Source organism: Cnephaeus nilssonii (assembly GCF_951640355.1).
Source record: "Cnephaeus nilssonii genome assembly, chromosome: X".
In the NCBI taxonomy this organism is placed as follows: domain Eukaryota; kingdom Metazoa; phylum Chordata; class Mammalia; order Chiroptera; family Vespertilionidae; genus Cnephaeus; species Cnephaeus nilssonii.
The window spans coordinates 35349435-35370246 of NC_137071.1; the positions used below are offsets into that span (position 1 = coordinate 35349435).

General features: G+C 39.3%; 1 protein-coding gene and 1 pseudogene across 2 annotated transcripts in view; one reads left to right on the forward strand and one right to left on the reverse strand.

The window, feature by feature from the left end:
* ATP7A (ATPase copper transporting alpha) overlaps positions 1-20812 on the reverse strand; it is a 204527-nt gene that overhangs the window by 50740 nt on the left and 132975 nt on the right. The window contains exons 6-7 of the mRNA XM_079765248.1: positions 16738-16901; positions 10904-11065 (exon numbers count right to left, since the gene is read on the reverse strand). Of these exons, the coding sequence (XP_079621374.1) occupies positions 10904-11065; positions 16738-16901 (326 nt within the window). The remainder of the gene's footprint in view (positions 1-10903; positions 11066-16737; positions 16902-20812) is intronic.
* LOC307095764 (glutathione peroxidase 1-like) lies at positions 9140-9933 on the forward strand (annotated as a pseudogene). Its single transcript has one exon. The product of its transcript is annotated as a glutathione peroxidase 1-like (transcript).

Consider the following 20812-nt stretch of genomic DNA (forward strand, 5'->3'; position numbering starts at 1 on the left):
CTGGTTTGAGGGCTCAATTCCCAGTAGGGAGCATGTGGGAGGCAGCTGATTGATTTGTCTCTCTTATAATGTTTCTCTCTCTTCCTCGCCCTTCCTCTCTTTGAAGTCAATTAAAAACATATTGTAAAAAAAGATTATATTCATTAAATTAAAAATATAAATGAATTAACTTTTAAAAAGAAAAGCCCAGGGATAGGAAAATGGCTGCCAACGGGAAGGCAGGCTGCAAGATAGTGTATGAGTGAGAGAACGAAAGGAGAGTGTGTGGATGTACAGGGAGTGTATATTTGTGAGTGAGGGACAGCTATACTCCAAGGGATTGTTGGGGACTGCCGGACCGGGCTCCCCTGACCGGGGAGCCTTCACTGCTGCTGAAATCTCTCCTAGAGCGACCGGCTCTGCCGCAGAAACCATGCCATCTTGAAGGGGAGAGTAACTGTGATCAGAAGCCTTGCCTTACCTTCAACTGGGAAGAATCGGATACCTCCCAGGACCCTACAACCACAACACCCAGGGACCAGGAGCAAACCCACAAACACCGGGTCTCAAGCAGCGTGAATACATGGACTCGGACGAGCTCTGCACATTCTCACAGAAAGGTCAGATTTCGCTCAGAGAAAGGTGAGGTCTGCGATCCAGGCTGAAGGGAGAAACACACGCAGAGGGCTCTAGAGGTTCAGAGGAAGTCTGCGCCCACAAAATCAGTGGACATTGGGGACAGCGTAGTCTGCGAATGTGGAAGGGGGTCCACAGGGCTGCTGGCAGAAGGGAACTCTAGAAATCAACCCATAGCTGGGCTGGGCACAAAGAGGCAGCCTGAAGGTTTACCAGTAAACTGGCTGCACTGTGCCAGGAGAAAAAGACGTGCACAGAGACGTGAGCAGAGTTGTGCGCAGTACCGGGGCGAAAAAGTAATGAGTTCACGCACTTACTATGGCTCTTTTTCTCCTTGCTTTTGATTACTAAGCCCAGTACCTAGGATCACCCAATTAAAAACACTCTCAGAGACTGCAGGGGAAAGTTGTTTTTGTGAAACCTGGGGATCAGAGCAGGGAGAAATGATCAGAAAACCAGCTCTGGGGCAGTCCATACCCCCAAACCAGTATTAAGTACAGCAGGGAAAACAAATTCTAAATACTGGGTAGAGGACTTAATAGACCCAGATATCAATACAGAAACACTGCCACCAAGGGGTTGAATCACAAACTGACTCTTGTGTAAATACAACCACAGGCAGGCTGAGTAACAAAGAAATACAGCTTGCTTGAAAACAGGATTGTGGTTTATGACACAGAGGAGTGGTGGAAAGCAGGAAACTTCAATACTGTTCTGACTACCTGACAGGAAACAGGCATGCCAAACAGAACAGTAGAGGAAGTGAATGACCTTCACTACTGCACATTTTTATTTTTTATCTTTTACTTAATAAACTAAATTTTTCTCTCACTTGATTTTACCTTTTTAATTATTATATTTTTATTTTTAATCACATTTTACTTTTTAAAGTTTCATTTCATTTCCTCTTTATTTTATTTTATTTTGGGATCAGTGTTCTACATTCTATTTTCATTTTTCCTTTAGCATCATTTTACTCTATCTCAACTTTACCTTTATGCCAACACTCTTTTCCTCACTTTTCCCCATTTGTTGTCCTGTTTCTTGTACCCTATTCCTGCTTTAGATTTTCCCTATTCCTTCTTTTTGCCCCCTGTTAAAAATTCACCCTATTTCTATATCTAATTTCCGATCCCCTGCTCTAAGTCCATACACACCTCTCTTCTCTTTCTTCACAATCCAAATTTTTTTCACTCTTCCCTTTTTTTGTTTGTTTTTATTGCTGTTTTTTTAACTTATGTTTTTTGTTTTATTTTGTTTTGTTTTGCCCTTCTTTCTCTCTGTCCTATTGTTGTTGTTAGTTTGATTGTGGATTAGATTGGTTTTTTTGTTTGTTTGTGTGATTGTTTCTCTTTTTTTTTTGCTTCTCTTTTTCCTCTCCTCGCTTGTTATTAGTTGTAGTTTGTAGTTTGCATTCATGTCTGGGTGTTAGTTGTTTGCATTTTTTTTGGATTAGTTGTTGTTTTATTGGAGTTTTCTCCCAATATATATAGATTTTCCCCCTATGTAGTTTTCCCCCCTTCTTTTTTATTCTCCTTCTTTTCTCTCTTATTTTTTCCTTTTCTCAATATCATTTTTGCACTTTTTTTTAATCCCATAATTCTCTTTTCTCTGGTGGTCACCTTTATTTGGAGTTATTAGTATTGTGAATACATGTGTGTTCAGTGCCTTGTGTGTTGTATTTTGTGCCTATAAGTCAATGGAAAAGAGAGAGAGCTACATAACCGGATACCCGGAGAAGAGAAATCATGGGGAGACAAAGAAACAGCCCACATACGAAAGAAAAGGAGACATCACCAGAAAAGGAAGAAAACAAAATGGAGGCAAGCAATATGTCAGAGAAAGAATTCAGAGAAATGGTCATAAGGTCGCTGAAAAGGATGGAAGACAAATTCAACAATATGTGTAAGAACCAAAAAAAAATGAAGAAGAACCAAGAAGAAATGACAACACTGCAATAAAGAACTCAATAGAAAGCATCAACAGTAGACTAGAAGAAGCGGAGGACCACATCAGTGAGCTAGAAGACAAGGTAGGAAAAAACACCCAAGCAGAGCAGCATCTAGAAAAAAAGCTTAAAAAACCAGGAGAGCCTAAGGGAAATTTGGGACAACACAAAAAGAAACAACATCTGCATAATATCTGCTGTCTACAGGAAACCCACCTCAGAACAAAGGACTCACACAGACTGATAGTGAAGGGATGGGAAAAGGTATTTCAGGCAAATGGAAATGGGAAAAAAAAGCTGGGGTAGAAATACTTATATCTGAAAAATTAGATCTCAAAGTGAAGGACATAACAAGACATAAGGAAGGCCACTTCATAATACTAAAGGGAGCAATCCAACAAGAAGATATAACTCTGGTAAACATATACGCACCCAATACAGGAACACCCAAATACATAAAAAAAACTTCTGGAGGATATCAAGGGAGAGATTGACAGCAATACAGTCATAGTAGGGGACTTTAATACCCCACTAACACCACTGGACAAATCCTTTAAACAAAAAATAAGCAAAGAAATATCAATCCTAAATGACACACTGGATCAGATGGAATTAATTGATATCTTCAGAACATTCCACCCCAAAGCCACAGAATATACATTTTTCTCAAGTGCACATGGGTCATTTTCAAAGATAGAACATATGTTGGACACAGGCAAAGTCTCTTCAAATTCAAGAAGATAGAAATCATATCAAGCATCTTCTCAGATCACAGTGGCATAAAACTGGAAATCAACTACAATAAAAACAATAAAAAAATCAAACACCTGGAGACTAAACATGCTATTAAACAATGACTGTGCTACCAGAGAGATCAAAGAAGAAATAAAAAGCATCATGGCAACAAACGACAATGAAAACACAACAATCCAAAATCTATGGGACACAGTGAAAGCAGTCTTGAGAGGGAAGTTCAGAGCTCTACAGGACTACCTCAAAAAACAAGAAACAATGGTAATAAATTACCTAACCCTACAACTCAAAGAGTTAGAAAGAGAGCAACAAGAAAAGCCCAGCGTAAGCAGAAGAAAGGAAATAATAAATATCAGAGTGGAGATAAATGACATAGAGACCAAAAAAAATAATACAAAAGATCAACAAAACCAAGAGCTGGTTCTTTGAAAAAATAAACAAGATTGATGAACCTTTAGCCAGGCTCACCAAGAAGCAAGGAGAGAGGACCCAAATAAACAAAATCAGAAATGAAAGAGGTGAAGTAACAACTGATCCCACAGAAATACAAACAATTATGAAAAAATACTAAGAACAACTCTATTCCAACAAAATGGGCAACTTAGATGAAATGGACATATTCTTAGAAAAATACAAGCTCCCAAAACTCAACCAAGAAGAATAAAAAAAACCTGAATAGGCCAATAACTACCGAAGAAATTGAAACAGTGATCAAAAATCTTCCAGCAAACAAAAGCCCTGGCCTGGACGACTTTACAGGGGAGTTCTACCAAGCATTCAAAGAAGAACTAAAACCTATCCTCCTCAGACTATTCCAAAAAATTCAAGAGGAAGGCACAATTCCAAGCTCTTTCTATGAAGCCAGCATACCCTAATCCTAAAACCACATAAATATACCACAAAAAAAGAGAAGAAGTACAGTCCAATATCCTTGATGAACATAGATGCTAAAATCCTCAACAAAATTCTAGCATTGGATTCAGCAATACATTAGAAAGATCATACACCATGACCAAGTGGGATTTATTCCGGGGATGCAAAGATGGTACAATATCGGCAAATCAATAAATGTGATACATCACATAAAGAAACTGAGAGACAAAAAATCACATAATCATATCAATTGATGCAGAAAAAGCATTTGACAAAATCCAAACCCTTTCTTGATAAAAATTCTCAGCAAAGTGGGAATAGAGAGATCATACCTCAACATCATAAAAGCCCTATATGACAAACCTACAGCCAACATCTTACTCAATGGGCAAAAACTAAACTCATTTCCCCTAAGAACAGGAACAAGACAAGGATGCCCACTTTCACCACTCCTGTTCAACATAGTACTAGAAGTACTAGCCATAGCGATCAGACAAGGAGAAATAAAAGGCACCCAAATTGAAAAAGAAGAAGTAAAACTGTCCTTATTGGCAGATGACATGATGCTATACATAGAAAACCCCAAAGACTCCATCAAAAAACTACTAGATTTGGCAATGTAGCAGGATACAAAATTAACACACAGAAATCTATGGCCTTTTTATACACCAATAATGAACTCACAGAAAGAGAAATGAAAAAGACAATCTCATTTACCATTGTATCAAAAAATTAAGATACCTAGGAATAAACTTAACCAAGGACGTAAATGACCTATACTCAGAAAACTACAGAACATTGAAAAAAGAGATAGAGGTAGACATAAACAAATAGAAGAACATACCATGTTCATGGATTGGTAGAATCAACATCATTAAAATGTCCATACTACCAAAGCAATCTATAGATTCAATGCAATACCTATTAAAATACCAATGGCATATTTCAAAGATCTAGAACAAACTCTACAAAAATTCATCTGGAATAAAAAAAGGCCTCGAATAGCCACAGCAATCCTGAGAAAGAAGAACAAAGTTGGGAGGATCACAATACTAGACATCAAGCTATAATACCAAGCCACGGTTCTCAAAACTGCCTGGTACTGGCACAAAAACAGACATATAGATCAATGGAACAGCATAGAGAACCCAGAAATGGACCCAAGCCATTATACTCAATTAATATTTGACAAAGGAGGCAAGAGCATACAATGGAGTCAAAACAGTCTCTTTAATAAATGGTGCTGGGAAATTCGGTCAAATACATGCAAAAAAAATGACACTAGATCAGCAACTTAAACCATACACAAAAACAAACTCAAAATGGCTAAAGGACTTGAATGTAAGACAGGAAACCAGAAAAATCCTACAAGACTCCATAGGCAGCAAAATTGCAGTCATATGTCGTAGCAATATCGTTACACAGCTCCTAGGGCAATGGAGACGAAGGAGAAAATAAACAAATGAGACTACATCAAAATAAAAAGCTTCTGCACAGCAAAAGAAACCATCAACAAAACAATAAGACAGCCCACTGCATGGGAGAACATATTTGCCAATGTTATCTCCGATAAGGGTTTAATCTCCAACATTTACAGGGAACTCATACAATTTAACAAAAGGAAGATAAACGATCCAATCAAAAAATGGGCAAAGGATTTAAATAGACACTTTTCAAAAGAGGACATTCAGAAAGCCAAGAGACATCTGAAAACATGCTCAAAGTCACTAATCATCTGAGAGATGCAAATCAAAACAACAATGAGGTGACACCTCACACCTGTCAGAATGGCTACCATTAACAAATCAACAAATGACAAGTGCTGGAGAGGATGCGGAGAAAAAGGAACCCTCCTTCACTGTTGATGGGAATGCAGACTGGTGCAACCATTGTGGAAAACAGCAAGTCTTTTCCTCAAAAATGTAAAAATGGAACTGCCATTTGACCCAGTAATACCACATCTAGGAGGCTGGCTTTCTCAATTGGGAGGGAGACAAAAGCTCCCGACTGCTCTGAACTCCAGTTCCGGGCAAGATTCTGGGGACCCAGACTCATTGGGGGAGAAACTGGACTGTCTGGCAGCGGGCGGAACTCGAGGGTGGCTTTCTCTCAGAGGTGCTTGCAGAGATTACTGTGGGACACTGAGACCCAGGGGCCTCTTAGGGCTGGGCTGACGAGAAACCATTGTTGTCTGCTCCACCCTGAGACTCCGCCCCATCCAAGCTGAGCACAGAAGCTTTTGCAAGTCTTATCTCATAAGGGTGTCTCCAGCACAGAAGTTCTCCCAGCGTAGACACAGCTGATCCTCACAGCCAATTGGCCTGGAGGTCAATTCCTCCCAGTGATACCAACAACAATCAAGGCTTAACTACAACAAGACTGTGCACACAGCCCACAAAGGGGTGCACCAAGAGTGTCCACCTCAGGTAATGGGGGAGGCTGAGCTACTGGGCCCTATAGGACACCTAGCACACAAAGCCACTCTATCAACTCAGGGAAGCAGCTAAAATGAGGAGACAAAGAAACAGGTCACAAATGAAAGAAATGGAGAAAAGCAAAAGACTGGATATAGAGTTCAAAACCACGGTTATAAGGTTTTTCAAGAATTTTCTAGAAAAGGCCGATAAATTTAGCGAGACCCACGAGGATATGAAAAAGGACCAACTAGAAATTAAGCATACACTGACTGAAATAAAAAATAATATACAGATATCCAACAGCAGACTAGAGGATCGCAAGAATCAAGTCAAAGATTTGAAATACAAAGAAGCAAAAAACACCCAACCGGAAAAGCAAAAAGAAAAAAGAATCCAACAATATGAAGATAGTGTAAGGAGCCTCTGGGACAACTTTAAGCATACCAACATCCAAATTATGGGGGGAGCCAGAAGAAGAGAGAGCGCAAGATACTGAAAACCTATTTGAAGAAATAATGACCGAAAACTCCCCCCACCTGGTGAAAGAAATAGACTTACAAGTCCAGGAAGTGCAGAGAACCCCAAAGAAAAGGAATCCAAAGAGGACCACACCAAGACACATCATAATTAAAATGCCAAGAGCAAAAGACAAAGAGAGAATATTAAAAGCAGCAAGTGAAAAACAGTTAATTACCTATAAGGGAGCACCCATATGACTGTCAGCTGATTTCTCAACAGAAACTATGCAGGCCAGACAGGAGTGGCAAGAAATATTCAAAGTGATGAATAGCAAGAACCTACAACCAAGATTACTCTACCCAGCAAAGTTATCATTCAGAATTGAAGGTCAGATAAAGAGCTTCACAGATAAGAAAAAGCTAAAGGAGTTCATCACCGCCAAACCAGTATTATATGAAATGCTGAAAGGTATTCTTTAAGAGGTGGAAGAAGAAGAAAAAGGTAAAGATAAAAATTATGAACAACAAATACATATCTATCAACAAGTGTATCTAAAAATCAAGTGAATAAAAAATCTGAGGAACAGAATAAACTGGTGAATATAATAGAATCAGGGGCATAGAAAGGGAGTGGACTGACAACTCTCAGGGGGAAAGGGGTGTGGGGCGTGCGGGAAGAGACTGGACAAAAATCATACACCTATGGATGAGGACAGTCGGGGGGGGGTAAGGGCAGAGGGGTGGGTGGGAACCAGGTGGAGGGAAGCTATGGGGGGGGGGAGAGGAACAATTGTAATAATCTGAAAAATAAAGACTTATTTTTTTTAAAAAGTAAACAAGTAGCAAAATTCACCCATGCAAATTTAATTTCCTTCATATTAGCATAAGAAAATGGCTAAAAGATTGGTCCGAAATATTGACGCTGGCTTTATTCACAAGTATGGCCCACTCTAAGTATGCCATAGGATAAAATGAATTGTTTAAGAGTTAAATGAATTTGGAAAGTCATTTTAACTTCAGTAGTTTTAAGTGCTTCTTCAAATACTAATAAGGAGTAGAAGGAAATAAACATAGCTATTTAATTTCTTTTTTTAAAAAAGGATATATGCACCCCTATGTTCTTAGCAGCACAATTTATAATAGCTAAGATTTGGAAACAGCCTAAATGCCCATCAGCAGATGAGCGGATTAGAAAACTATGGTACATCTACACAATGGAATACTATGCTGCTATAAAAAAGAAAGAATTCTTACCATTCACAACCGCATGGATGGAACTGGAGAGCATTATGCTAAGTGAAATAAGCCAGTCAGTGAAAGAAAAATACCACATAATCTCACTCATTTATAGATAATAAAGAACATTATAACTTGATGAACAAAAAGATAGATACAGAGGCAGAGAAGCATCTAACAGACTGTCAAATAACAGCCGGAAGGTTGGAGAGGCGGGGGGTGGGGGAGTGGGGGGGTAGGTAAGAGATCAACGGAAGGACTTGTATGCATGCATATAAGCATAACCAATGGACGCAAGACACTGGGGGGGGGAGGGGGGGTGGGCATGTATTGGAGGGGAGGGGAGGCCAGGGCAAAGTCAATGGGGGAAAAACAGGAGACATATGTACTACTATTTGTAATACTTTAAACCAGTGGTCAGCAAATCACGGCTTGCAAGCCACATGCGGCTCTTTGGCCCCTTGAGTGTGGCTCTTCCACAAAATACCACGTGTGGGCACGCACATACAGTGCGATTGAAACTTCGTGGCCCATGCGCAGAAGTTGGTTTTCGGCCTGGGCGAGTCTATTTTGAAGAAGTGGCATTAGAACACTCAAGGGGCCAAAGAGCCGCATGTGGCTCGGTAGCCGCGGTTTGCCAACCACTGCTTTAAACAATTAGAAAGAAAAGAAAGAAAGAAAGAAGGAAGGAAGGAAGGAAGGAAGGAAGGAAGGAAGGAAGGAAGGAAGGAAGGAAGGAAGGAAGGAAGGAAGGAAGGAAGGAAGGAAGGAAGGAAGGAAGGAAGGAAGGAAGGAAGGAAGGAAGGAAGGAAGGAAGGAAGGAAGGAAGGAAGAAAGAAAGAAAGAAAGAAAGAAAGAAAGAAAGAAAGAAAGAAAGAAAGAAAGAAAGAAAGAAAGAAAGAAAAAGAAAAGCCCAGGTGTTCCAGTCCCCAGCGCTCCCTATTCTGCAATCCCCATGCCACGTGCTCCGCTGCTCAGATGGCGCTGGCTGGACGTGGGGGCCCTGCGCTCGGTGCACGCGTTCTCTATGGGCCCGATGGCCAGTGGGGAGCCCGTGAGCCTGGGCTCCCTGCGGGGCCAGGTGCTGCTCATTGAGAACGTGGCCTCGCTCTGAGGCACGAGGGTCCGCGACTACACCCAGATGAACGAACTGCAGCGGCGCCTCGGGCCGCGGGGCCTCGTTGTGCTCGGCTTCCCATGCAGCCAGTTCCGGCAGCAGGAGAACGCAAGAACGAAGAGATCCTGGATTCCCTCAAGTATGTTAGGCCTGGTGGCGGGTTCGAGCCCAATTTCAAGCTCTTAGAGAAGTGCGAGGTGAATGGCGCAGGCGCACCCCCTCTTCCTCTGCCTGCGCAAGGCTCTGCCGCACCCAGTGAAGATGCCACTGTGCTCATGACAGACCCCAAGTTCATCACCTGGTCTCCCGTGTGCCGCAACGACTTAGCCTGGAACTTCGAGAAGTTCCTGGTGGGCTCGGAAGGCCTGCCTGTGCGCATGCACAGCCGCTGCTTTCCGACCATTGCCATTGAGCCTGACATAGAAGCCCTGCTGGCCAAGGCTCCCAGCAGTGCCTAGGGCACCCCTACTCACCCACCAGGCCCTCTGGGGGCGTTATCCATTAAAGTGTTGCCTCTAAACCTACATGGAGGAATGCCTGATGTCCAGCTAAATCCCGCCAGATGGGCCCTGGTCCTGTCCATCCAAGCCTCTCCCTCCCACACCATGGCTTTTCACAAAAAACTGTCCAGTGTCAGCGTGGGGGGGGGGGGGGGGGCAGGGGAAAGAAAAGCCCAGTGTAATTAGAAGGAAGGAAATAATCAAGGTCAGAGTAGAAATAGAGGCTAAAAAAACAAAAGATCAATGAAACCAAGAGCTGTTTCTTTAAAAGATAAACAAGATTGATGAAACTTTACCCATACTTATCAAGAAACAAAGAGAGAGGACCCAAATAAATAAAAAATGAGTGTAGGGCACGCAGGAGTCAGTCAATCAATGATTCTCTCTCATCATTGATGTTGCTATCCCTCTCCCTTCCTCTCTGAAATCAATAACAATATATTTTTTAAAAAGATCTTATCTGAACTATTAATGTGCTTTAGATCATTATAACACCAATGCTATACTACACTGAAACTTTTAAAGCACTTCCACATGTAAGATATACTGAAAAACACAAGATGAATTTATCATAAAGAAAAGGGTTTGGTCCTTTAAATTTCTTACTTTAACTTAAAAATACATCTTTTGCTTTGACCTAACAAACAATAAAGCATCTAGCAGGATGCTTCATTTCCTTCATGATTAACATATATTTTACTCATAACAAATTGTATTTCACTTCCATTTTCTAAACATTTTTAAAATTCCTTGTGTTTCCACTTTGAGTCGGCTCCTGATTTATAGTTCAGTATGCCTTTGCCTACCTCTTCCTGAAAAATACCATAAAAAAGGCAGATTACAAAATTTACATTAAATTTTTAGCCAGATGCTATCGAGAGTAACCAAATGTGTCAGATTTTTTTCATTGTCTCTGTCTGATACAAACAGAAGCAATTCAAAGGTGTGTTGATTAAATAGTCAAGAACACAGAAATTGACACTTACTTCAATTGTATGGATAATATCTCTGGGACCAATAATTTCTGGATCATATTTAACATGTGCTTTGTTGGTTGCCAAGGCCACAGAGCAGTAGAAAATACCTCTGTGCTTTGTGAGGGTAGACTCTATTTTATGTACACAGGAGGCACACGTCATTCCTCTCACCTATTAAACACAAAAACGTTATTCAGAAATACAATTTTCCTCCATTAAACATGAGTTATTACTTTAAAATAACTTTTGTAACATGGGATTAACACACAAGATCTTCTGCAGTAATATCCTTTAGAACACTTTTAATATCACATTGAACAAGGATAAGGTCGAGCTGAACAGGTTACACAGAAGATCTCATTAAAAGTCTCTTCCTGTCACTAATCATTGTGCAGAATTTGACAAATCATTGTTTCTTGTATTCAATGTCTTGCTTATAGCCTTTAGTATTACTTTTAGTAAAGGTTAATAGATGACAAAGTGTTCTACATTTATCTAAAATATTTTTGCCCTATGTGTTGAGTGAGTTTATATATAGTTCAGTTGGATATTAAATTCTAAAGTCATGAGGCAGGAATTTTGGGATGACTGTGTAAGGAGCTCATCAATTCCTTTCCCCTAAAAAGCAATGGTAAAACTGGGGAAACATTTCAAAAAGCTATTAAAAGTGATGCTGGAAAGATTGGACAGATATATGAAAAAAAAAGAAAGAAACTAGACCACCTTCTCACAAAATATAGAATAAACTCAAAATGGATTAAAATTTTAAATGTAAGAGTAAAAACCATAAAATTCCTAGAAGAAAACATAGATAGTAAAATTTCTGATTTTCTCTTAGCAATATTTTTTTCTGATGTATTTTCTCGGGCAAGGGAAACAAAAAGTAAACAAATGGGACTATGTCAAACTAAATAGATTTTGCACAGCAAAGAAAACCATCAATGAAATGAAAGGACAACCCACAGAATATTACATCTGATAAGGGGTTAATATCCAAAATTTATAAAGAACTCATGCAATTCTACACCAAAAAATAACAAAAAAAATCCAATAAAAAAATGAGCTGAGGACCTGAATAGACACTTTTCCAAAGAGGACATACAGATGACCAATAGGGATATGAAAAAATGCTCAATGTCACCAATTGTCAGAGAAATGCAAATTAAAACCACAATGAGATATCACCTCACCCTTGTCAGAATGGCTATAATCAATAAATCCACAAATGACAAGTGTTGGCCAGGATGTGGAAAAAAAGGAATCCTGGTGCACTATTGGTGGGGATGCAGATTGGTGTAGTCACTATGGAAAAAAGTATAGCACTTCCTCAAAAAATTAAAAATGAAACTTCCTGCCTGGCTGGTGTTGCTCAATGGTTGAACAGCAACCCAGGAACCAAGATGTCACTGGTTCGATTCCCAGTCAGCCGACATGCAGGTTCGATCCCCAGTGTGGGGCATGCAGGAGGCAGCCAATCAATGATTCTCTCTCATCATTGATGTTTCTATCTCTCTCTCCCTCTCCCTTCCTCTCTCTGAAAAATCAATAAAAATATATTTTTTAAATGGAGCTTCCTTATTGACCCAGCAATTCCATTTCTGGATATTTATCTGGAGAAACCCAAAACACTAATTTGAAAGACTATATGCACCACTATGTTCATTGCAGAGTTATATACAATAGCTAAGATAAGGAAGCAAGCCAAGTGCCCATCAATAAATAAGTGGATAAAAAAGCTGTGGTACATTTACACAACGAAATATTACTCAGCCATAAAAAGTATGTAATGTTACCTTTTGCAACACCATGGGTGAACCTAGAGAGTATTACACTCAGTGAAATAAGTCAGTCAGAGAAAAATAAATATCATATGATTTCACTTATATGGGGAATCTAAAGAACAAAATAAATGGTTGAGGGACTGGAGGAAAGAGGTGAAGGGATTAAGAAGTACAAATTGATTGTGACAAAACAGTCACAGGGATATAAAGTACAGCATAGAGAATATAGCCAATAATATTGTGATAACTATGTATGGCGCCAGGTGGGTATTAGAAATATCAAAAAGGGAACACTTTGTAAAGTATATGATTGTTTAACCACTATGCTGTACACATGAAAACAATACAAAATAATATTGAAAGTAAATTGTAATTGAAAAATAAAAACAAAAAAGTGTTGAAAGACTCTGGGAAGTAACCAAAAAGTATGCAATGAATTGAAAAGCATTTATTCAAGAATATCTACTATAGGGATATCAGTAATGGTGGAGTAAGGATCTCTGAAAATTTTCTCCTTCATAAAAGCAATGAAAAAACAGGAAAAAATTGTCAGAACCAACTTTTTCAGAAATTTGGAACTTAAACAAAAACTTTCAGCAACCCAGGCAGCATTTATTCAAGAAAATCAGATGAATCCCAATAAAATAGTAACCTATGTGCATTATAATTGCCCCTCCCCTCCAGCACTGTGGTAGTCATGAAGACCACCAGCTCACAATCATGATAAAAAACAAACAAACAAACAAACAAACAAACAAAACCTGCAACAGAAGCCACCAGAGAGGGCAAAAAGGGTTGGAGCTCATTCAAAGTCTCTATCAGAAAGTTTTCATTATTTGAGCTATCTGATGGTTCTATGAAATATTCCACTTGCAAAGATGTCTGTGTTTGCTTTGACTGGAGCTCAGAGGGTACAAAAAGCTTTTTCCTCTGGAAGAATTTGACAAAAACAGTTAGAGGTAATTATTTAATCTTATGGCTGCCTGAGCCAATGGATAACAGCTGGTGCAAACAACAGGCCAACCAAAGAGCCTAAAAGGAAAAACAAGGAAGCAAGACATCCATAACAGTTCCAACATTCTCCTAGGAATCTAGAAGGCAATGCACATGCATAGGGTTGTGCACATGTCCAGAGCTGTGCACAGAAAAAAACTAAAAGGACCCTAACCCCTCTCACCTCAGGCTTACCTTTAGGCTCTGTAGAGACAGAAAGTGAAAGCTAAGGCAAAACTGACAACCACATGGCTTGAGTGTTGAAGGCATGCCCCAACATTTACACAGAGCTCCTCAGCAAAGACTGAGAGACTTACTGGTTTCAGGTCCTTAAGAAAATCTCTATCCAATCTTTAGCTGACCACTGAACTAATAAAGCAGAGAATTCAGTGGCCACACACAACAAAGAATATAGACTTCATGGAATTAGTTCAGAAAAGTCACTAAACAAACAATAACTACGACAAATGACGACAAGAGCAAACCTTGAAGAGGTGAGAAGAATCTTATTTCCAGAGTTGCTATATTATATTTTTAACAAAAATATCATGAGACCATGCAATGAAATGAGTATGGTCTATAAGCAGGAAAAAAAGCAATCAACAGAAAATGTCCCTGAGGAAGCCCAAACACTGGACTTACTAGACAAAGATGTTATACCAGCAATTTTTTCAATTATAGTTGACATTCAATATTACTTTATATTAGTTTCAGGTGTTCAATTGCTCGCTATGACATGCGCTGACCACCAGGGGGTGGTGCGGAATGAAGGAAGGCCCCATCTGGCAGCAGGAAGGCTGTCCCTGATCGCTGGCCAGGCCTAGGGACCCTACCCGTGCATGAATTTCATGCACTGAGCCTCTAGTATTCTAATAACTATGTATGGTGCCAGCTGTATACTAGAATTATTGGGGAGGATCACTTCGTAAATTATATAATTGGCACAGTGGGTAGCCAAATTTACGAAGTGATCCTCCCCAATAATTCTAGTATACAGCTGGCACCATACATAGTTATTAGAATACTAGAGGCTCAGTGCATGAAATTCATGCATGGGTAGGGTCCCTAGGCCTGGCCAGCGATCAGGGACAGCCTTCCGGCTGCCAGACGGGGCCTTCCTTCCACACCACCCCCTGGTGGTCAGCGCATGTCATAGTGAGCAATCGAACTCCCAGTCTCCCGGTCAAACTCCCAGAGGGACACTTTGCATATTAGCCTTTTATATATATAGACTAGAGGCCTGATGCACGAAATTCGTGCAAGGGGCTCGGCCCCTGCCTACCATAGCTTCGGCCGGAAGGACGTCCAGTCTAATTAGCATATTATGCTTTTATTATTATATATTATTGATTATATTTCCTGTGCTGTAATTTACATCCCCAGGACAATTTTGTAACTACCAATTTGTACTTCTTAATCCCTTCACCTTTCACCCAGTTCGATAACCACCTTCCTCTCTGGCAATCACCAGTCTGCTATTTGAGTCTATGAGTTTGTTTCAATTTTGTTTGAGGTGATACTAGCACCACTCTGAGAATATACTAAAAACCACTGAATTGTACACTCTAAAAGGGATTTATAATTTGTGAATTATGTTTCAATAAAGCTATTAATTTTTAAAGTCTTTAAAAAGTAAAAATCTGCCCATTCTTTTTAATAGCTGTTATAAGTAACAATATAATGAACATCTTTACACATCATTTCATACATACTAGTATGCAAACGTCTGTTTGATAACTTGCTACAAGCGAAGCTTCTAAGGCAAAAGCTATACGCAACTTTCCTTTTGATAGATATTGTCAAATTCCTGCTAAGAGCTTAAATCAACTGACATTGCAAGAGCAATATGAGAGATCACAAACACAGTGTTAACAAAAGTTGTTTTTAATTTTTACTGATCTAATAGGTAAAAAATGGCATTTCAATGCAGTTTAGATTTGCTTTACTCTTATTAAAATGAAGTTGAATAGCTTTTCATATGTTTAAAGAGGTAATGTTTTGGTTTTTCTGTGAGCTGTCTATTCATATCCTTTACCATCTTTCTTTTGGGTTGTTGGCTCTTTTCTTATTGATTTATAACAGTTTCTCGTATATTAAGAAAATTAACCTTCATCTATGAGATGAATTACAATTATTTTACTTCCCTTTGGCTTTATGTTGCTTTTTTCCCAAGAAGAAAATGTTATGTACCTGATTTATCCATCTTTTCATTTGTGAGTGTTATATGAGATAAAAAAGGCCCTTCCTACTCTAATATTATTTTTTAAATGACAGATTAGATGTTATCATTCGGGAAATCTGGGTAGAGGCTACATTGAAATTCTCTGTGCCATTTTTGTAACTTATTTGTGAGTCTAAAATTATTTCCATAATGTATTGATAGACTTATGTATTATAAAAACAAATACAGTAAAATGTTAATTGTAGAATCTTGATGGTGTGTATAAGGATGTCCACTGTATAACACTTTTGATTTTTCTGATGTTTGAAATTTTAATGCTAGCATATTGAAAAAAAGCTCCAAATATTTCTTCTAGAAATTTCATGATTTCATTTTTTACACTTAAACTTTTGTTTGAGCTGGAACCTATTTTGGCACAGGGTTGAAATGTTTATTTTAATTGTTGAAGTTATACAAATAAAACTTGATTTGCTGCGTTGGAGAAAATGACCATTTTAAACCAATATGCCCCATTGCTTCTTGGCCTTTGAGCTAAGATCAAGTGTAAATCAATATGTCTTACTTCATTTATAAAACTTTAATGCATCTGAAACTTATTATTTTACATGCTATAGGTAAGAATCATACTACATTTTTTTAAAGTTGATTTTCAGTTATTCATTTAAACCAAATTCTTCCTTTTTGGTTCTTAATAGAGATATGATTATCTTTTACATTCCATGCTTGAAGGCCACCATTAAGTTATATCTTATCCTTCCATTTTCCAGTTCCCTTAATTTTCCTTTTATGTCTTATTTTCCCAGCTTTAATTATGTTTGGAATTCTTTTTTGAATCATTGTTAAAATTTCCTGGAAATTTTATTAATTAAACAAATATTCTTACTTACAATAAGTTCCAAAACACCATCCCCTTCATCAGCATTTTCTATCACAGTGGCTCCAAATCCAAGCTCTCGAATGAACTCAGCTATCATCGGGGGTTGTGTAACAGCAGGATTATATCTTACTTCTGCTTTGCCAGCCATCAAAGCCACAAGTACAGAATATATTCCTAGGAGCATTGATAAGAAAAACAATTCAGATAACACACCTTTAAAAAAAAGTAATATTCCAAGGTTGTGGGTTTGATCCCCAGTCAGGGCACATACAAGAATCAACCAATAAATGCATAAACAAGTGGAACAACAAACTGATGTTTCTCTCTCTCTTTCTCTCAAAATCAATAATTTTTTTTGAAAATTTTAAAAAAGAGTAATGTTTGTTTTTCATTTAACTGTGAAAGGATTAATGGGAATCTGGAGAAATTTGTTACTTAACTTTAATATAATCTTAAACCCAAACCAAATAAAACTTTTTGAAAAGAGGGCCTTATTTTCTTAAAATTTTTATTATGGAAATTTTCAATTATATATATACAAAAGAGAGAACAACATAAATTTGATGTATCAATCACCCAGCTTCAACAATTATCAATAATACCAGGCTAATTTTTCTTCTATGTTCCTATCCAAGTAATCTCTGCCCTCTACTCTGATTATTTTCTTTTCTTATATAATTTTTTTTATTAAGGTATTATATGTGTACATATCTTACCATTGTCCCCCCCCCACACACCCCATTCCCATACATGCCCTCACCCCCCAGAGTTTTGCGTCCATTGGTTATGCTTATATGCATGCATACAAGTCCTTCGGTTGATCTCTTATCTCCCCCACCTCTCCCTAACCTTCCCCCTGTAATTTGACAGTCTGTTTGATGCTTTACTGTCTCTGTATCTATCTACTGATTATTTTCAAGCAAATCTCAGACATCATATCATTTCACATGTCAATATTTAAATATTCATTTCTTAAAGATACTGTTCTCTTTAAAAATAAACATAATATCATATAATAGCTAAAATAATTCTTCAATATCATCAAATATCTAGGCAATATTCACATGTCCACAAGTGTTATATAACCGTTTATTAGTTAATTTAACACAGGGTTTTTTGTTTGTTTGTTTGAATTAGGATCCAAATAAGGCCCATGAATTGCAATGAGTTGAGACCTAATCATATAAATATAAAGCATTTTTAGAAACTAATGAGATAGTCCTAGAGAAAGGAACTCATGATTTTAGGAGATCACTGCAGTTGTAGCAAAGAGTCTGACTGTACCAACATACACATAATATCAAATAATAGTCATTTATTTAAATTCGCCAAGTTTTACTGTCTGGCACACAATAATCTAAAGTGCTTTTATTTCTAGAATGAAAAAGTGCCACACACTTGTTAACAGAACAAAGGAGTTCATTTTATGGCAGTCACACTGTTCTTTGGTGAAAGCCTTTTGTTAACAAACATCCCACTTCTCTAGGCCAGCTATTGCTCTCATTGCCAGGAAGAAAATTAATTTCACATAGTAGAAAATGGCAGCTATTTCTAGGAATCTGTGGCACTCAGTGGCTACCTGATAAGGAATGGGGACCACTAGTCAGTAGGTCAGCTCTGGAGTTTGATAAAAAGGAAAAACCCCACAAATATTAACTTAATAATTTTTATTAAGAAAACAAAGCATCTAATAGAACCTAAGTTTTCTATATCAAGTGCTTCTCTGGACTTTGTGGGTACCAACTAATTCAGAGGAATGGTTCATAGGAAAGTGTCACTAATAAAAGGATAGAGGAAGTAGGAAAAATTATTTTTTGCTCAGTTGAATGTAATCTATAGCCAAACCGAAATAGAAGAGAAATTCTGTTTTATTAAGTTTCAAAAATAGGTTTAATACTTATTATGGATACTTTTAAAATTCTTACTTCAAACTATAATTAGAAGTTTCTATTCAATTTTAGAAATATAATGAGCCTAAACTATGGGAAGAGCAGTGTTACTTAGTTTAAAAAGAAAAAAGTCAATTTAGTCACCCCAGCTAGGCCAATGGTATTCCTAATTGGGTTAAAAGGTGGTAACAGGGATAATAGAGAGTAACTGGTAGAATCAGCTTAATAAAAATTTTTTTAAAGATTTGTAATTGGCACAGGCATTACTTGTCTCATGAAAATGGCTATTTCTGACTTGCCCAAAATAGTTTATTATAAAATTAAACAGGAGTCCCAGAAATTTTTTTGCTTTCATTTGCTTGCAACCTCCTTCCTTTTCTTTTTTAATCTATCAAAGTGTAATATAAGCTTCAGCCTTGACTGCACTTTTATTAGATATAATGGAGGCTGAAATGAAAGATGCAGAAGTGACAGAATGCAGACAAGATAATATTGAAATGAAAATGGCTCTGTATACATTTTGTTATAATGTTTGGTCTTATGTATAAGGTGATTCTACTTACCCCAGGCCTGCATTATTACTATATACACTTTGAGTTACTTCCCCAATAGTGGGAATAAGCTTATACTAATATTACTTATTCAGCCCTTGTGACTAACAGCATGTATCTTTAAGACATCTGGGGTTAGGGGTGCCCATGACTTAAGTCTCATTAAATATAATCACATATCTCTATGGTTAAGAAATCTACTATGCCATACTATGAAGTCCAATAATATGAATGTAAATGTATAAACTAAAACATCTGAGTGTGACTAAATAATGTTGTAGAATTTCTAAGACTTTGTAACCTAAAATTACACAATATTAACTTTTTAAAAATATATTGTGTTGATTTTTTACAGAGAGGAAGGGAGAGGGAAAGAGGGCTAGAAATATCGATGCGAGAGAAACATCGATCAGCTGCCTCCTGCACACCCCCTACCAGGGATGTGCCTGCAACCAAGGTACATGCCCTTGACTGGAATTGAACCTGGGACTTTTCAGTCTGCAGACCGAAGCTCTATCCACTGAGCCAAACCGGTTAGGGCCACAATATTAACTTTTGAACATTTTTACTGCAAGCAAAGTTCAACGATCAAACTGTTGTAAGAGAACAATATAAGGAGTGGACAAAAGAGGTTTACAGTTGTGAGTATATGAAACACAGAGTTTATTCTTGTATTATTAACTAGTGGCCTGGTGCACGAAATTCGTGCAGGGGGGGTAGGGGTGTCCCTCAGCCCGGCCTGCACCCTCTCCAATCTGGGACCCCTCGGGGTATAACTGGCAGTCAGACATCCCTCTCACAATCCAGAACTGCTGGCTCCTAACTGCTTGCCTGCCTGCCTGATTGCCCCTAACTGCTTCTGCCTGCCAGCTTGGTCGTCCCTAACTGCTCCCCTGCTGGCTTGATTGCCCCTAACCACCTCTGCCTCGGCCCCGCACCCGGGACCCAGGATTCCCTCCTCCAGCCGACCACAGGCACCCAGGATCCGGGCTTCCCTCCCTCTGGTCAGCCATAGGCGCCTGGGCCAGCTGCAGCCACAAGTGCTGACACCCGGGACCACGGGGTGGGCGGCTTCTCCATCCCCCGGACCACAGCCAGCCGTAGGTACTGATGCCCGGGACTGCAGGGTGGACGGCTTCTCTGTCTACCAGGCTGTAGCCAGCCTCAGGCACTGGGCCCAGTTTCTCAGTCTCCCCCAGGACATGGGGCAGGCAGACGTGAGGCTTCTGCAGCTGGCTGCGGCCTGGGATCATGGGGCAGGTGGCTTCTTCGTCTCCAGGGCCGCAGCCAGCCTCAGGCGCTGGCACCCAGTTTCTCCGTCTCCCCCAGGACGTGGGGCAGGCGGATGTGAGGCTTCTGCAGCTGGCTGCGGCCTGGGATCACGGGGCAGGTGGCTTCTTCGTCTCCAGGGCCGCAGCCAGCCTCAGGCGCTGGCACCCAGTTTCTCCGTCTCCCCCAGGACGTGGGGCAGGCGGATGTGAGGCTTCTGCAGCTGGCTGCGGCCTGGGATCATGGGGCAGGCAGCTTCTTGGTCTCCCTGGCTGCAGCCAGCCTCAGGCACTGGCGCCTGACTTCTCTGACTCCCACAGGCCCGGAGTGGCTGGGGGGTGGGGCTGCTGCCATCTTTGTCAGGTTAATTTGCATA